This window comes from Dendrobates tinctorius, unplaced genomic scaffold (genome assembly GCF_039654945.1).
Source record: "Dendrobates tinctorius isolate UK_male_01 unplaced genomic scaffold, ASM3965494v1 ptg000086l, whole genome shotgun sequence".
Taxonomy (NCBI): Eukaryota; Metazoa; Chordata; class Amphibia; order Anura; family Dendrobatidae; genus Dendrobates; species Dendrobates tinctorius.
The window spans coordinates 68,329,776-68,348,245 of record NW_027361754.1 but is presented as its reverse complement, the minus strand read 5'-3'; the positions used below and the strand labels follow the sequence as shown (position 1 = coordinate 68,348,245).

At 42.5% G+C, this 18,470-nt stretch overlaps 1 protein-coding gene across 1 annotated transcript; it reads left to right on the top strand.

Annotated features, from left to right (window-relative positions):
* The first annotated feature begins 11,136 nt into the window (after window positions 1-11,136).
* On the top strand, window positions 11,137-16,484 carry LOC141098119 (olfactory receptor 10AG1-like). The gene is made up of 2 exons (XM_073585687.1): window positions 11,137-12,036; window positions 16,425-16,484. Exons 1-2 carry the CDS (start codon window positions 11,137-11,139, stop codon window positions 16,482-16,484), a joined length of 960 nt encoding a protein of 319 aa, XP_073441788.1.
* The last annotated feature ends 1,986 nt before the right edge of the window (window positions 16,485-18,470 follow it).

The following is an 18,470-nucleotide window of genomic DNA, read 5'->3' as shown; positions in this document are numbered from 1 at the left end:
GTCTGTCAACCCAAAATGTGGATGATCTAACCTTCATTAAAATGAACCACGCATCGGTTTCCAAGGATTTTGTCCCACCTTCCCCTGATGACACATAGGGTGACAGAAAAATGGCTTGCTTTGGTCCACCTCTTCCTGGTACTTCACCTATTTCGCCTTTTGCATCAGCTGAATGTCCAACATCAACATATGCCACTTTCTAAAACTCCCTAACTGTGCTGCCTCCCCCCCCATGGCCGGGGTCACCACCTACCGCACGACACCGTGCGAGTGCCGTTGCCCTGGACAGGTGGGTAGGCCGACTCTTGGGCGCGGGCACTGGCACAGGGTCCCTCATAGTGCAATCAAGTGTCTCTGACGGTGGTGGTGCACACCCGCCGTCAGACACACCGCTGTACTATGAGGGGCCCAGTGCCAGTACCGACGCCCATGAGTGGGCCCCCTTGCTTGGGCAGGGCCCCAGCATTTGCAATCTTTACCTCTCCCTGCTCCTCCGCTGTGTAATATGGCCCGTCAAATCCATACTGTGCCTGACACCGTCTGAGCCTGCCTCCTGAGACATATATTTTGAATGTGTACGCTATCCATACATGTTATCCAGGGATACGGTACCCTTTCTAACCTTTGTGCAATCACGTGCAATCCATACTGGGCCTAACACCGTCTGAGCCTGCCTCATGCTGTATAGACATATATTTTGAATGTGTACGCTATCCATACATGTTATCCAGGGATATTGTACCCTTTCTAACCTTTGTGCAATCACGTGCAATCCATACTGGGCCTAACACCGTCTGAGCCTGCCTCATGCTGTATAGACATATATCTTGAATGTGTACGCTATCCATACATGTTATCAAGGGATACGGTACCCTTTCTAACCTTTGTGCAATCACGTGCAATCCATACTGGGCCTGACACCGTCTGAGCCTGCCTCCTGAGACATACAGTGGGGAAAAAAAGTATTTAGTCAGTCAGCAATAGTGCAAGTTCCACCACTTAAAAAGATGAGAGGCGTCTGTAATTTACATCATAGGTAGACCTCAACTATGGGAGACAAACTGAGAAAAAAAAATCCAGAAAATCACATTGTCTGTTTTTTTTTCATTTTATTTGCATATTATGGTGGAAAATAAGTATTTGGTCAGAAACAAGCAATCAAGATTTCTGGCTCTCACAGACCTGTAACTTCTTCTTTAAGAGTCTCCTCTTTCCTCCACTCATTACCTGTAGTAATGGCACCTGTTTAAACTTGTTATCAGTATAAAAAGACACCTGTGCACACCCTCAAACAGTCTGACTCTAAACTCCACTATGGTGAAGACCAAAGAGCTGTCAAAGGACACCAGAAACAAAATTGTAGCCCTGCACCAGGCTGGGAAGACTGAATCTGCAATAGCCAACCAGCTTGGAGTGAAGAAATCAACTGTGGGAGCAATAATTAGAAAATGGAAGACATACAAGACCACTGATAATCTCCCTCGATCTGGTGCTCCACGCAAAATCCCACCCCGTGGGGTCAGAATGATCACAAGAACGGTGAGCAAAAATCCCAGAACCACGCGGGGGGACCTAGAGAATGAACTGCAGAGAGCTGGGACCAATGTAACAAGGCCTACCATAAGTAACACACTACGCCACCATGGACTCAGATCCTGCAGTGCCAGACGTGTCCCACTGCTTAAGCCTGTACATGTCCGGGCCCGTCTGAAGTTTGCTAGAGAGCATTTGGATGATCCAGAGGAGTTTTGGGAGAATGTCCTATGGTCTGATGAAACCAAACTGGAACTGTTTGGTAGAAACACAACTTGTCGTGTTTGGAGGAAAAAGAATACTGAGTTGCATCCATCAAACACCATACCTACTGTAAAGCATGGTTGTGGAAACATCATGCTTTGGGGCTGTTTCTATGCAAAGGGGCCAGGACGACTGATCCGGGTACATGAAAGAATGAATGGGGCCATGTATCGTGAGATTTTGAGTGCAAACCTCCTTCCATCAGCAAGGGCATTGAAGATGAAACGTGGCTGGGTCTTTCAACATGACAATGATCCAAAGCACACCGCCAGGGCAACGAAGGAATGGCTTCGTAAGAAGCATTTCAAGGTCCTGGAGTGGCCTAGCCAGTCTCCAGATCTCAACCCTATAGAAAACCTTTGGAGGGAGTTGAAAGTCTGTGTTGCCAAGCGAAAAGCCAAAAACATCACTGCTCTAGAGGAGATCTGCATGGAGGAATGGGCCAACATACCAACAACAGTGTGTGGCAACCTTGTGAAGACTTACAGAAAACGTTTGACCTCTGTCATTGCCAACAAAGGATATATCACAAAGTATTGAGATGAAATTTTGTTTCTGACCAAATACTTATTTTCCACCATAATATGCAAATAAAATGAAAAAAAAACAGACAATGTGATTTTCTGGATTTTTTTTTCTCAGTTTGTCTCCCATAGTTGAGGTCTACCTATGATGTAAATTACAGACGCCTCTCATCTTTTTAAGTGGTGGAACTTGCACTATTGCTGACTGACTAAATACTTTTTTTCCCCACTGTATATTTTGAATGTGTACGCTATCCATACATGTTATCCAGGGATACGGTACCCTTTCTAACCTTTGTGCAATCACGTGTAATCCATACTGGGCCTAACACCGTCTGAGCCTGCCTCCTGAGACATATATTTTGAATGTGTACGCTATCCATACTTGTTATCCAGGGATACGGTACCCTTTCTAACCTTTGTGCAATCACGTGCGATCCATACTGGGCCTAACACCATCTGAGCCTGCCTCCTGAGACATATATTTTGAATGTGTGCGCTATCCATACATGTTATCCAGGGATACGGTACCCTTTCTAACCTTTGTGCAATCACGTGCAATCCATACTGGGCCTAACACCGTCTGAGCCTGCCTCATGCTGTATAGACATATATTTTGAATGTGTACGCTATCCATACATGTTATCCAGGGATACGGTACCCTTTCTAACCTTTGTGCAATCACGTGCAATCCATACTGGGCCTAACACCGTCTGAGCCTGCCTCATGCTGTATAGACATATATTTTGAATGTGTACGCTATCCATACATGTTATCCGGGGATACGGTACCCTTTCTAACCTTTGTGCAATGACGTGCAATCCATACTGGGCCTAACACCGTCTGAGCCTGCCTCATGCTGTATAGACATATATTTTGAATGTGTACGCTATCCATACATGTTATCCAGGGATACGGTACCCTTTCTAACCTTTGTGCAATCACGTGCAATCCATACTGGGCCTAACACCGTCTGAGCCTGCCTCATGCTGTATAGACATATATTTTGAATGTGTACGCTATCCATACATGTTATCCAGGGATACGGTACCCTTTCTAACCTTTGTGCAATCACGTGCAATCCATACTGGGCCTAACACCGTCTGAGCCTGCCTCATGCTGTATAGACATATATTTTGAATGTGTACGCTATCCATACATGTTATCTGGGGATACGGTACCCTTTCTCACCTTTGTGCAATCACGTGTAATCCATACTGGGCGTGAGAACGGCTGGCGAGCTGTTAAGCAAGCTACAGCACCTGTCCAGACAAGTACAGGGATTCCCTATCGAGGAGACTTATTTGATTGTTTTCAATGTTGGGACAGCAATTTTTGGGGAGCACTATACTCTGGAGAATGATAGATGGGGCCCACCATACACTGGAACATTCCAAAGGTGGACATCAGACACTGGAGCAGCATTTACTGGGACCATTATACACTAGAGCATTAGAAATGGGGCCCATTATGTTTGGAGCATTATTTGGGCCCATAAGACAGTGGAGCTTCATCCATGGGGACCAACATATACTGTAGCATTATGTGGAGCTCATCATATACTGTTTCAAACATTATATGGGACCAATGATTCTGTATGGAGAAATAGATGGGCCTCGTCATGAGATGTAAAAAGTGAGGTATTTTTCATTGTACTATACCGCTATTTCTCTGCCGTATCGGAGCATGATGAGTTGTGGTATGTGTTAAAGGGGAGCTCTTTTGCCCAGGGCACATGAAAACCTGGAGCCAGCCCTCCCCCCCCACAGTTTGTAGCCAAATAACCCCCATTTTTCAGTGCGTAACTTGTATTATGAAGTTAATTAAGGTTGACAAGCTTAAGAAAGAAGAATTGATGCTTTTGGCATTCAAATGGGCACTGTAGGTGTGTTTCCTGTCCTCCTCTCACTGCCGACTTTTATTCCCCATTGACTTACATTGGGTTTCGTGTTTCGGGACGACCCCGACTTTTCCCTATAATCGGACGATCTTGCTCGACCCGACTTTTGGAAAAGTCGGGTTTCACGAAACGAAACGCGACCCTAAAAAACCAAAAGTCGCTCAACTCTATGTATGACGTTACTAACAGAAGAATTTTTTTGGGCTAAGGATCAGGCTTCTATAACACACTAGATGCTACAAACTATTTTTAAAGTCAGATCCATAACTGTATGACGCTAATAACAAAAGAATTTTTTGTGGTCTCTGGATCAGGCCTCTACAGCTTAATTTCAACGCAAACAAAGGACAAAGTGTGATACATCGGGTTGTCTAACTTTTTGTAACTGAAAAATTATATTTTTTTTATCCGCAGACAGGTTCATATCACCACCACAAAATGACAACATGGGATACATCAGGCTGTTTCACATTTAGCAACAGAAAAAACTATAACTTTTTTTAATGTGCCCTAGGTCTGCAGACAGTTTTATATCACCACAGCACTAAATTACAAGGTGGGATACAGCAGGCTGTTTAATATTTTTTCACTAGCTACATGTGAATTAGAATGCTATACTTGTGCATAGATCCACACTATAGGAGAAAAAAGTGCAGAATAGGGTCTTATCCGATGGATATTTTAAGGACAATACTCCAAATGCACTCACATGATATGTGAGGAGTAAAAGCACATAAGATCTTTAGTCGGCTGTCGCAGATCCACAGGTCAAGCCAGTGACCGCAAAGACATTAAATTAATAGCAATTTTGTGGATTTGGTGCGCTGCCAAATATCACTCAAAGATACATTATTCAACTGTTGAATGTATTTAAACCAGCAAGCAGCGACTCTGCATCTTTATATCATCCCCTGAGGAAGAAGTTTTAAACTTTGAAACGCGTTAGGATTATAAAATAAATCATCATCTCCTTTATGAATAATGGATCTTTTAATCATATTTGGCAGCGCACTAAATCCACAAAATCTCCATTAATTTACTACTTGTGCATGTGTAGGTACGTGTGCCGACTGGGGGGTGGTCCCTTTAGGCCGCGGAACAGACTGGAGGCAGACACAGGAATCCGTTCAATTAGGTCCAAAACTTTATTGGGTGTCCTCTTGACATCCACAGCCAACATGGGTGTCCTCTTGACATCCACCGCAACCACAACAGCTCCTACTCCTAGGCCTGGGTACCTGTCACCTCTTCCTGCTCCTGTTTGGTGAAGACCATGGGTTCTTCCACCGTGGCTGCCGTTAGGCCCATGGCCACAGTGTTTCCCCCGACCAAGTCTGCCCGCTGCGACACTTACTGCTCCTTCGGTGCCCAGCCATCCGGTACCCCAGGCCCTCTCTAGTCAGCACCACCCTGACCTGCAGCTGTCTTCTCAGGGCCACCCCCTGCGAGTCTCCGTCTCTCGCCTCTGTTTCTCCTGAGCTCTTCCTTTTCCATTCTCTCCTGAGCTCTTCTCTCTCTTCTGTCTCCTCCTGGGTGTCTGCCCTGCCCCCGGGACTCTCCCTCCTTTTATCTCCCCTCCTGGGAAATCCCCTCTCAGTCCCTGTAACTCTGCCCACCATGACTATGCAGTTTCTTAAGCATTAGCTGCTGTTAAGTCCTTTCCTTGCTTTCTTTTGTCTCCCTCTAGTGGGCAAACCTCAGTACTGCACGTCTCCTTTTCCTGCTATTCTTTGTCTCCCCCTAGTGACCAAAACCCAGTCCTACACCATCTCTTCCTGATTCCAGCTGTTTCCCCACACGTATATACTGAAAAAATATTATTTAGAATGCTATACTTGTGTATGGAGCAGTAATGCCCCCCCAAAAAAAACAATTCAGGAAGATATATTTTACAGCCACACTGGACACTGTCTAGCTACACTATCTGACTGGGTCAGGAGCAGCCTCTCTGCGCTGTTACAGTGTCAAAATGTAGCTAAAAAAGATGTCAACTATTTATATCGAGAGGATCATGTGATTTCTGCAGACAATGACACAAGCTGTTGTGTCAGGACATTGTGGGTATTTCCTGTGCCCTGATTGACTTGTCGCAATGTGCACACATAAAGTTAGGAAAAAAAATGACTGCTGTGCTGTGCTTACAAGAACGCCGAGCCTCTGGGCTCTGAAAACCCCCTCCTCTCATCAAACGCATGCCAAACGCTCATAATACACCACCATTATTGTTGCTAAAGTGCTGAAAATATTTTTGTGGCAACTCAAATATTTTCCAGCACATTTACGAAATGTTACCGATTTTTACTGATTTTATAAAATTTTGTTCGGGTTTACGATCATGAATCTGAATGTGCCATATTGGTGCCGAATTTATGTTTGGCATAGTTTTCCGAACAAATGTGCTCATCACTAGTCACAATCTGCCAGTCTGAATTTAGGGAGAAGGGGGTCTGCAGTAATCTCCCTCACTATCCCCTGTCCCAGGGGTACTCTTGAAGGTAGAGAGGCCTGGGTCTCCAATCTTACTATGTACCTGAATGCTCATTGAAACTAATCCCTTCCCCACCCAGGGAGGTGTGGAACTGACAGGAAACTGATAGCACAAGCAAGACAGACACAATGATGAAAGTAAACTGCAATCATAAAAAAACACACACAAAACAATAAAGTTATCAAACAATTGAACAGCAGGAGCAACAAACCAAATGAGAGAGGGTAAGGAAATACACATAACCAAAACCAAGCAGATAACACCTAGAGTTAACATCAACTAATTGACACAAATAGGGACTAGTCCTTTACTACCAAATTGGGTAGTTGTAAACTATCAAATGGAACAGAGGAAGCAGTGAGGTTTAAATAGAAGCCCCTGCAGAGTGATAGGATAGGCCAAACAGCAAATGGAAAGCACCTGATGTAAGAAAGGAGTGGATGAAAAGACAGGTTAATCATCACACAGACAGCAACCAGATCTCCAGTGGCTCAGCGGATAGTCATCGGCAGACAAACACAAGAGTTCCCGATCGAATTCTGAGGAATGACAGCAAACCATAAGAAGTCCCATTTCTAAAACGTCATGTAGGAGACACAGTGGTCATGTGAAAAAAGGTAAAAAGGTGCACTGGTCAGATGACGCCAAAGTAGAACTTTTTGGACTAAATGCAAAATGCTACTGTTTGTGTGATGGAAAACTAATACTTCACATCATCATAAAAACATCATCCTCATCGTCTAGCATAGTGGTGGCAGCGTCATGTTGTGGAGGAGCTTTTCTTCAGCAGGGACAGGGAAGATGGTCAGAGTCAATGAGAAAATGGATGGAATTACAGTTGTGGCCAAAAGTATTGACACCCCTGCAATTCTGTCAGATAATGCTCAGTTTCTTCCTGAAAATGATTGCAAACACAAATTCTTTTGTATTATTATCTTCATTTAATAACTGAAAAAACACAAAAAAAATTGTCCTAAAGCCAAATTGGATATAATTTCACAGCAAACATAAAAAAGAGGATGGACAAAAGTATTGTCACTGTTCGAAAAATCATGTGACGCTTCTCTAATTTGTGTAATTAACAGCACCTGTAACTTACCTGTGGCACCTAACAGGTGTTGGCAATAACTAAATCACACTTGCAGCCAGTTGACATGGATTAAAGTTGACTCAGCCTCTGTCCTGTGTCCTTGTTGTGTGTACAACGTTGAGCATGGAGAAAATAAAGAAGACCAAAGAACTGTCTGAGGACTTGAGAAACCAAATTGTGAGGAAGCATGAGCAATCTCAAGGCTATAAGTTCATCTCCATAGACCAGAATGTTCCTGTGTCTACCATGCGCAGTGTCATCAAGAAGTTTAAAGCCCATGGCACTGTGGCTAACCTAGATGTGGACAGAAAAGAAAAATTGACAAGAGATTTCAACGCAAGATTGTGCGGATGTTGGATAAAGAACCTCGACTAACATCCAAACAAGTTCAAGCTGCCCTGCAGTCCGAGGATACAAAAGTGTCGACCCATACTATCCGTCGGCGTCTGAATGAAAAGGGACTGTATGGTAGGAGACCCAGGAAGACCCCACTTCTTACCCCAAGACATAAAAAAGTCAGGCTGGAGTTTGCGAAAACTTACCTGAAAAAGACTAAAATGTTTTGGAAGAATGTTCTCTGGTCAGATGAGACAAAAGTAGAGCTTTTTGGGCAAAGGCATCAACATAGAGTTTACAGGAGAAAAAAAGAGGCATTCAAAGAAAAGAACATGGTCCCTACAGTCAAACATGGCGGAGGTTCCCTGATGTTTTGGGGTTGCTTTGCTGCCTCTGGCACTGGACTGCTTGACCGTGTGCATGGCATTATGAAGTCTGAAGACTACCAACAAATTTTGCAGCATAATGTAGGGCCCAGTGTGAGAAAGCTGGGTCTCCCTCAGAGGTCATGGGTCTTCCAGCAGGACAATGACCCAAACAACACTTCAAAAAGTACTAGAAAATGGTTTGAGAGAAAGCACTGGAGACTTCTAAGGTGGACAACAATGAGTCCAGACCTGAATCCAATAGAACACCTGTGGAGAGATCTAAAAATGGCAGTTTGGAGAAGGCACCCTTCAAATATCAGGGACCTGGAGCAGTTTGCCAAAGAAGAATGGTCTAAAATTCCAGCAGAGCATTGTAAGAAACTCATTGATGGTTACCGGAAGCGGTTGGTCGCAGTTATTTTGGCGAAAGGTTGTTAAACCAAGCATTAGGCTGAGGGTGCCAATACTTTTGTCTGGCCCATTTTTGGTGTTTTGTGTGAAATGATCAATGTTTTGCTTTTTGCTTCATTCTCTTTTGTGTTTTTTCATTTAAGACAAATTAAATGAAGATAATAATACCAAAGAATTTGTGTTTGCAATCATTTTCAGGAAGAAACTGAGTATTATCTGACAGAATTGCAGGAGTGTCAATACTTTTGGCCACAACTGTAAATGCAGGGCAATCCTGAAGGAAAACTTGTCAAAAGAACACATTGCACACAACCTCACATTAGGAAGAGATTGTGGGTGTTTAGGAATAAAAAACTAAGTTAAATTTAATCATTTAGTCAAGTTAAAATATATCAAAAATGGTTTAAAGAAAAGTAAGTAAAGAACTATAAGTCAGTCATGTAAATTACTAAAATTAGGCTGATTTCCTTTTGTATTAGGATTTCTGTCTTTGCTTACATTATTAAACCCTAGTGTACATTTACCTCTGAGAATAATTGCAAACATTACAGGATTATTTATATCTTCCTATTACTATATAAAAGGTTGCAAATTCTCTTATTGCTGATTTGTGCCAAGCAAAAGCAAGAATTTTGGACACTCACAGATGACTTTACTGATCATGCGCTGTATTGATGTCTCATGTTTCTTCCGTTGACACTTGACCTTGAGTGGGACAATCACATGTCAGATGTGATAGATTTGAAGAATTTTATTGCATACATTTAACTACTATCCATCATCTAGAATACAGATAAATAAATTTCTACATCCAAAATATTTATTTCTCATTTCTTGTATAGCGCCAACACATTTCTTAGATCTGCAGTGACATCTCAACCACTCATATCCCTTTTACAAACGAGTTCATAATCTAACATCACTCATAAATCTCACAAACATACAAACGCCAATCTCATAGGAAGCCAACTGATCTATGAATATGTTTTAAGAGTGCTGGATTAAATCGGTGATGGAGAAAATGCAAACTCAACATTACAGCAAGTCACCATTAGTTGGATTTAAAGCCAGGAATCCAGTGCCACAAGAAAACTATGTTAATCCCCGTACTCTTTTATGGACTGATGAAGGCTTGTCAACCTTTGCATCTTGGAAGCAATAAAAAATAGATGTTGATTGTGAGAAAAGTTCCATAAAGTGAATTTAAAAAAAATGCGAGCTATATTTTAATGTTACTTTTTTAGCCTCTTTACTTGTCCAGTTATTGGGTTGGAAACATCAGGTTACCATGAGCCATATTCCTTGTGTTGGCAACAATTACCATGACCCATATTCCTTGTGGGATAACAACTACCATGAGACATATTCTTTGTGTGGACAACAACTACCATGAGACATATTCCTTGTGTGGACAACAACTACCATGAGCCATATTCCTTGTGTGGAAAACATCAACCATGAGCCATATTCCTTGTGTGGACAACAACTACCATGAGCCATATTCCTTGTGTTGGCAACAATTACCATGACCCATATTCCTTGTGGGATAACAACTACCATGAGCCATATTCCTTGTGTTGGCAACAATTACCATGACCCATATTCCTTGTGGGATAACAACTACCATGAGACATATTCTTTGTGTGGACAACAACTACCATGAGCCATATTCCTTGTGTGGAAAACATCAACCATGAGCCATATTCCTTGTCTGGACAACAACTATCATGAGCCATATTCATAGTAACCAGTTATAAGTCCTATTACAGGATGCTATTGGTTTGGGAAACGAGACAAGAATATTTGGGATTGATCGCTTTTACTTCCCCAGAACGCATTACAACCTATCAAAGGCGTTGCTTCCTGGAAGATAAGAAATTACACTTTATAGGAATTATCTGGTTAGAGAAGCCTTTCTGAAACACCCAAACAGGGCATTCTTTTCTAATAGAGGGGGATCTATTATATAAAGAATAGAGCAAATATAATTTCATCTTTTGGAGGACCCCAAATATTTATGCAATACACATAGTCCATTAAATTCTAGAGAAAATGTGCAATGCTTTATTTCTCCTGAGAAGGTGCTGCAGGGAAATTAATCACATGTTGCCAGATCGTTTCACAGATTATGGCTGATTACTGGGAGTCCAAGAAGTGAAAAAAATGGGATTCTGCACTGAAGACATCTTCTTACATGTTTTATTATAATCTTATTACTGATCATGAATAGAATAAACCATACCGTCATCGCTGAATTCATCCTTATGGGATTTTCCGATGTTCCTGAGCTCCAGTACTTCTTATTCATTACCTTCTTCTGCATCTTTAATATCTCCTTATCTGCTCACATGTTTTTGATTCTTTTATACAGATTCAGTCCAAACCTTCACACCCCCATGTACTTCTTCCTAGCTAACTTTTCCTTTATGGAAATATGTTATCTTTTTACTATATGTCCCAAAATGTTAACAAACCTGCACTCCGGGGAGAAAACGATAACTTTTTATGGCTGCGCTATCCAAATGTACTTCTTTCTCTTATTTGCTGGCTCAGAGTGCTACATGCTGGTGTCCATGGCTTATGATCGCTATATCGCCATATGTCAGCCCTTGTTATATAATATGCTTATGCATAAAGTCATATGTATGCAGCTGATATGGGCTTCATGGATGATAGGAACAGCAGTTGCCATAATCCAGACCGTGCTCATATTTTCCCTGCCGTTCTGTGGGTCTCATGAAATCAACCATTTCTACTGTGACATCCCACCTCTCATGGCATTGGCATGTGCTGACACTTGGGTTTATGAAGTTCTTACCTTTCTCATTACTTTGTCTGTTATTGTAGGTTCCTTTGTTTTGACGCTTTTTTCTTATTCAGTAATAATATGGACAGTTGTTACAAAACATTCCTCATCAGGAAGGAAGAGAGCTTTCTCCACCTGCACCTCTCACGTCGTAGTGGTGACTATATTTTATGGATCCGGATGTGTAATGTATCTGAGACCTAAGTCAAGTTACGGCACGGGCGAGGACAAGTTTATATCGCTCATGTACACTATTGTTGCACCATTGTTTAATCCCTTTATCTACAGTCTGAGGAATAATGACGTGAAAACTGCGGTCAGAAGCATTTTGCACAATATAAAACTAGCTCAGGAACGCTAAATACATTATTTACTTCCTTTAGTTGATATCTTTTTGTAAACTTAGCCAATAAAATTTTTTTTAATACTTCGTACTGTAATTCAAAAAGTCTTGGAATGACCATGAATAGGGATAGGCGAGCACTAAAATGCTCGGGCGCTCGGTGCTTGGGTCGAGCAAATTGGAATGCTCGGGTACTCAGACAGAACAACGAGCCCAATGTAAGTCTATGGAAGACCCGAGCATTTTCACCGCTATCCCTCCGGGGGTCCTTTTAAGGTCTATAGACGTCATAAAATGACACTGCTCAAATGACACAGGAACATCATGGGGATCACCCCTGGAAGCATTCCTGACTCCTAGGTCACAGTTGTAAGCAATGTTGTCAGAGTTTCAAGCCATTTTTATAGGTGCACCAAAAAACATACCAAAACGAAACCAAAATGGATTTTGCTGTGAAATATGTTAAGGTACATCCATTCCAGGTTAATGACTTGTAAATAAGGCAAAATAATTAACCCCAGACCGAAATGTTCCTCCACCACTTTTACTATGTTCACACATAGTTTTTTTGATGCGTTTTTCAATTTTAGATTCAAAAATTCCCTACTACCAGAAAACAGCACAACTCAAAATACATTATAGCAAACAAATACTCACAATTCAATTAAGAAAGGGAGATAATAGAGTTTTTATAGCCAAAATCACAAATTTTATTAAAAACAATGAATAAGACAGAGCATACAAACTAATATGGCACAGGGCAAATATAATAAAACGTAGCACTTCATGATGAATATCAATAAGCGTAAAAATACAGTATAATAAAATATATATGTACCATACAAAATCAGTGCAGTGACCAACTGTACTTTATACTAAATGTAAAGGATAATGTTTCTTTCCTATAATCAGTTGCACCTGGCTAAATGCCTATTAAAGGGCTGGAACAACAATCCAATACTCCCTGGTGCTATACTGAGATAGGGTTCTAAAGGTATATATTACATGTGCAAGCGCCCATAAAACTTATGAACTTAGTGCAAAAACGTCCTAACTAGGAAAAAGTGCTGCAAAGTGCTACAAAATATAAGAATGCCAGACTTATATGAAGTGTATAGTAATGCTGTCCTGGCCAGCCGCCCCTACGCGCGTTACGCCGCAGCTTCTTCAGGAGGCGTGGCCTGCTAGTCATCTGATTTATAGTGAGGGCAACCAATAAGAAAGGATCTCCAGCATTTTGACGTCTTACCGCATGCTCAGTAGAATCTAAGCTAAAGCGCTTTATACCCAATTGGACAGCGCATGCGTGGATATATCCTGACTGGGACAAAAGCACTCATTCAGCGCTTCATTATATAGATCCGTCCTTTGCCCAGCAGCAAAAACGCCTACACATACCAGCCCATAGATTTTGTAGCACATTGCAGCACTTTTTCCTACTTAGGACGTTGTTGCACTAAGATCATAAGTCTTATGGGAGCGTGCACATGTAATATATACCTTTAGAACCCTATCTCAGTATAGCACCAGGGAGTATTGGATTGTTGTTCCAGCCCTTTAATAGGCATTTAGCCAGGTGCAACTAAGTATAGGAAGGAAACATTATCCTTTACATTTAGTATAAAGTACAGTTGGTCACTGCACTGATTTTGTATGGCACAAATATATTTTATTATACTGTATTTTTATGCTTATTGATATTCATCACGAAGTGCTACGTTTTATTATATTTGCCCTGTGCCATATTAGTTTGTATGCTCTGTCTTATTCATTGTTTATAATAAAATTTGTCATTTTGGCTATAAAAACTCTATTATCTCCCTTTCTTAATTGAATTGAGTATTTGTTTGCTATATTGTATTTTGAGTTGTGCTGTTTTCCGGTAGTAGGGAATTTTTGAATCTAATTTGTATCCTCTGTTTTATAACAGTTTGATTCCCTGAAATGGATTTCAAGGCCAGGGAAAAGGCCTGGCTGGACAAAGCTTCAAATGTTTTTAAACAGAGTATATGTACTAATTTTAATAGTACCCAGAATGATGATAAAGGACTCATCCTTAAATATAAGAATTTGGTTAATAAAATATTAATAAAAAAATGCGGATATGGTGGACTAAGACCTCTCTGGACAATTATATTAAACAAAAAATTATCCCCCGTGGTTTACGGATACAATTGTATCCAACCTTCGGTTTAGATGATACTGATCTTATTTCCAAGTGGGAAAGTGTTTCCTCGGCATGCTCTTTTTCATTCATGGAAATTATTAGCACCAAAAATATGTCTATCCTGGAAGAACTTGATGCTGAATTAGGTCGCCTTCAGGGAGATCTATCTAGCAAATTATCTAACGAAGTGTTGGATAGATTTTATTTGGATTTAAATCAGGATTTGGAAAAATGGGAACAGCAGATTAGCAAAACTAAAATGAAAAAATATCAACGTGATCTGTTGGATTATGACCAGAAGAAGGTTTTTAGATGGCAAAAAGAAGACCTCAGTAGAGGATAGTAAACAATCTTCTACTAGAAGTCCTTCAGATTCATCAGCTTCCTCCTTGTCCAGTGCTTCTACCTCAACCCATGAAAGGGATTATTATACACCTAGACGTGTTAAAACAAGATTTGGTGGCAGAGGTAGAGCTACTGCAAGACTTGAATTTAATTCTGGAACAAGGAGGAATGATAAACCTAAGGTAATAAACTTTTCTGCACACATTCTTACAGATGAGCAGAGAGAGCTATTAGAAAAAGGTTTAACTTTTTCTCCCTCCCAACATTTAGATTCCTTCACGGCCATAAAGGATGTGCACTTATTTGCGAGGAAACTAATACTTGAAAGATTCCACGAAAAAAAACAATATGGGATTATCGCTAAATTCAGAGGAAGAGAAAGCGGCCTTAGAAATTCTTGAGAGGGGGCGTGGCCTTGACTGCTCATGGCATAGGACGTGCAGTCTGAGTGCTCCCAATGCACCCTTCCTAAATCTACAGACATCTGCTGATATAAGCACATCCTGGCTAAATCTGCACTGAAGAACTCTCAAACGTTCTTTTCAGATCAACATCAGGCCCTTTTGGACTGTATTGCCAAAGAAATCAGTGTGTTTCACTAGGGATTGTGCTTACAGGGCCAAAGCTCACTACTGAGGCCTACTGAGGCCTACCGGGCCGGTCTCTTTCAAGCCCAGATACAGACTGGAGGATCTGGGAGAAATACACCCCAGCAACCGTCCAGACTTGCATCTACGACTAAAAAAGCTCATATCTGGATTTTGTACAGCTTGGGCCCAAGGCAAAGAAACATCATCCTCCGGACCCTGATCCCTCAGCGGCTCCTGCCTCCCGCCCGCACCGCGGCTCCCCCAAGTGCCCCCACGGCTAAGAGAGGGGAAGAGAGGACCCCTGCTTTTCTCCTAAGAGGCCTCCAGGACTCTGACATCCTCAGCCCTTCTCCCCGGTAAGATCTGCCGCAATCCCAAGCCCCGAAACACAGACGCATTAGTGGCGGCAGATAGGCGGCCTTCTGCGCATACGCGGCAGCCTTGGCTGACAACCCCGAAAGGTCCGGGATAATAGCGGCACACTGGGGTCCATGTTAACAGCACCCACAACCTCCGCTGGTTTCATCGAGCCCCACAGCCCCGCCTGCTCATATTAAACTACTGCCACCGGCTAAACCAGCCCGCACAGGGCCCCGAGGAGGCACAGCTAACAAGACGAATCTGCAGCCATGACTAGGCTGTCTGACATATCCACCCAGAGCGCAGGCGCACTGACCTCCACTCCCGGCTGATAACCCCGAGCGCTGCGAGACAACAGCGGAAAATCGGGGTCCAGAAACACTCCGCCCGCAGCTGCTGCAGGGCTCGGAGGCCCCCACTCTCGCCGCCAACACACAGAGCAGAGCTGCCTGCGGCTTAATTAACTTGCATGGGACTGGGAAAAACACAGCGGCTGCTGACGAATCAGCCGCTGTCACAAAGCGGCTGAGTATACCTGATAGTGCGCAGGCGCACATCTCCCCCGCTGTATCCCCGCTGACAGCGAGTGAACCGCTTAGAAAAGTGTTGTTTAGGCAATATAGGTGACCTGCTGGGACAACGGACATTTATTTGCGCGAATAGGGGGGAACTCTGTCTCGTGCCTCTGAGTACCTGCCGGGCTGTCTCTTTTACCGGCTGGGCCGCTCTGGTTAAGAGTCTTATCTCTCATTCCAACACAAGTATGGAGGGTGCTCTGTATTTGAGTATCTCTCCGTAATGCGCCTATAGTGACACCTAGTGTCCATTCCTCGTAAGTTGTTCTTACTTCAAAATATGGGCAAGTAAAATATCTCCACTCGTTCAAGTTGTGTATGCAGCTACTCACGTTATTAAAAGCCTCATCATGGTTAAATCACAAAAAGAACGTGAAAAGTTAGCGAATAAGGCTATTGCAGATGAACAGAAAAAGAACACCCGTGGAGAACTTGACAAATACCTAAAGAAGAAGATTGATTCCTCCCACACTCCGTTAAAACGCACCCTTAAAAAATCTATTTCTCTTGATAATATGGATGACTCGGATCTCAGTGAAGCTGACTCTGACTGTGACTCCACACTAGAAGATGCAGCGCCTATATCCAGGGCTTTTATGAAGAAACTAATGGCCCAGAATATGAAAACTCTTCTGGAAGAGCTATCTGGTATGCGTTCGGACCTTCAACAATTGGGGCAGAGAGTGGAGGTACTGGAGTCCAGCACCGCAGAGACAGTTAATGCATTATCTAGTATCTAAGACCAGGTCCTTAAACAACAACACCATCTCAATATGGCTCTGTTGGCTGCAGAGAATCAGGAAAACAGGAGCAGGAGGAAAAACATTCGTATAAGAGGCATTCCGGAATCCTTTGCATGTGAAGCCTTAGAGAAAGTAACCAGAGAAATTTTTGCCAATCTCGTAGGCCAAGAGAGAGCATCTGCAATCACAATTGAAAGAGTTCACCGAGCGCTGCGACCTAAGCCAAAAACTGATGAGCTGCCAAGAGATATCATTTGTGGCATTCTCAGCTATGTGGATGCAGCAGCTATTCTGGCAAGTGCCAGAGAACAAGAAAAGATTGTGTATGAGGACTCTCAAATTCAGCTGTTCCAAGACGTGGCGACTTCCACTTTAACAAAAAGACGGATTCTACGTCCCCTTCTTTCAGCCTTAAAAGCCAAGAATTTGCCGTATAAATGGCTTTTTCCGTTTGGCCTGGCAGTCAACGCAAAGGGTAGACAGATAGTGATTCGAACCCCAGATGACCTACCAAGTTGTTGGGAGACACTCAACATCTCTCCAACTGAGCTCCCTTCTTGGATGCCTGTGGACTCCAGCTGGAGACTTCCTCCGCTCACCAAACCACAGGAATGGTCCTTAAAGAAAGAGCAAGCTTCGCCGAAAGTCAAGAAATATGACCCCAAGAAACACCCTCCATGAAGAATCAGTCTTATGGACTTCACCTTATCTAACCTGTTCTCCCAAGTTCTTTTTCTCCTTTTGATATCTATAATCTCGTGGACCATCCTTTAACTAGGCGGTTCTATTCTGTAATATCAGAAGCATTATTCATCATTCCCATTTTTTGGTTCAGAACTTGGACTACCTCACCTATGTTTGGGTATATTAACCCCCCTGCGTTAGGTGAGCGAATGCATGTAAAAAGTTTGATGGTTACACTGTTTTTCTTTTTTGTCAGGTATCTGGTTGAGAGAAATTTCTCTACAAGACATGTCGAGGGGGAGTAGTCAGGTGAGTTCTGGGTCCGTCACTGTGGCTTCTTTTAACGCGAAAGGGCTTAATTCCCCTGCTAAACGAAACCAAATCCTTACACTCTTAAAAAGACAGCACTCACAAATTGTCTTTCTCCAAGAGACTCATTTCAAAATAGGTAGAGTCCCCAACACATCCTTTTCCGCCTACCCCACATGGTTCAATAGTTGTAATACTTCCTCCTCCAAGAGCGTCAGTATAGCCTTAAGGAAGGGTCTGCCTTTTTCTCTCAAGTATAGCTTAAGTGATCAAGAGGGCAGATATATTTTTGTTAAAGGGTCTTTAGCTAACAAAACAGTTACTTTTGCCAACTTATATGCTCCTAACAACCACCAGGTCCATTGGATTGCCAAAACTCTTGAAGTATTACAATTATTTAAGGAGGGACTATTGATTGTGGGAGGTGATCTCAATTTGACTCTCAATCCTGAACTAGACGCATCTAGCGGCTCATCACCCATCTCCCAATGTCTAAAAAGGAGTCTTCTAAACAAGTTGAATTCCCTACACCTTGTTGATCCCTTGCGTATTCTCCATCCCACTACCAAGGACTACAGATTCTTTTCTCCCCCGCACTCCTCTTACCACCGAATTGACCGCCTTCTAATACAAT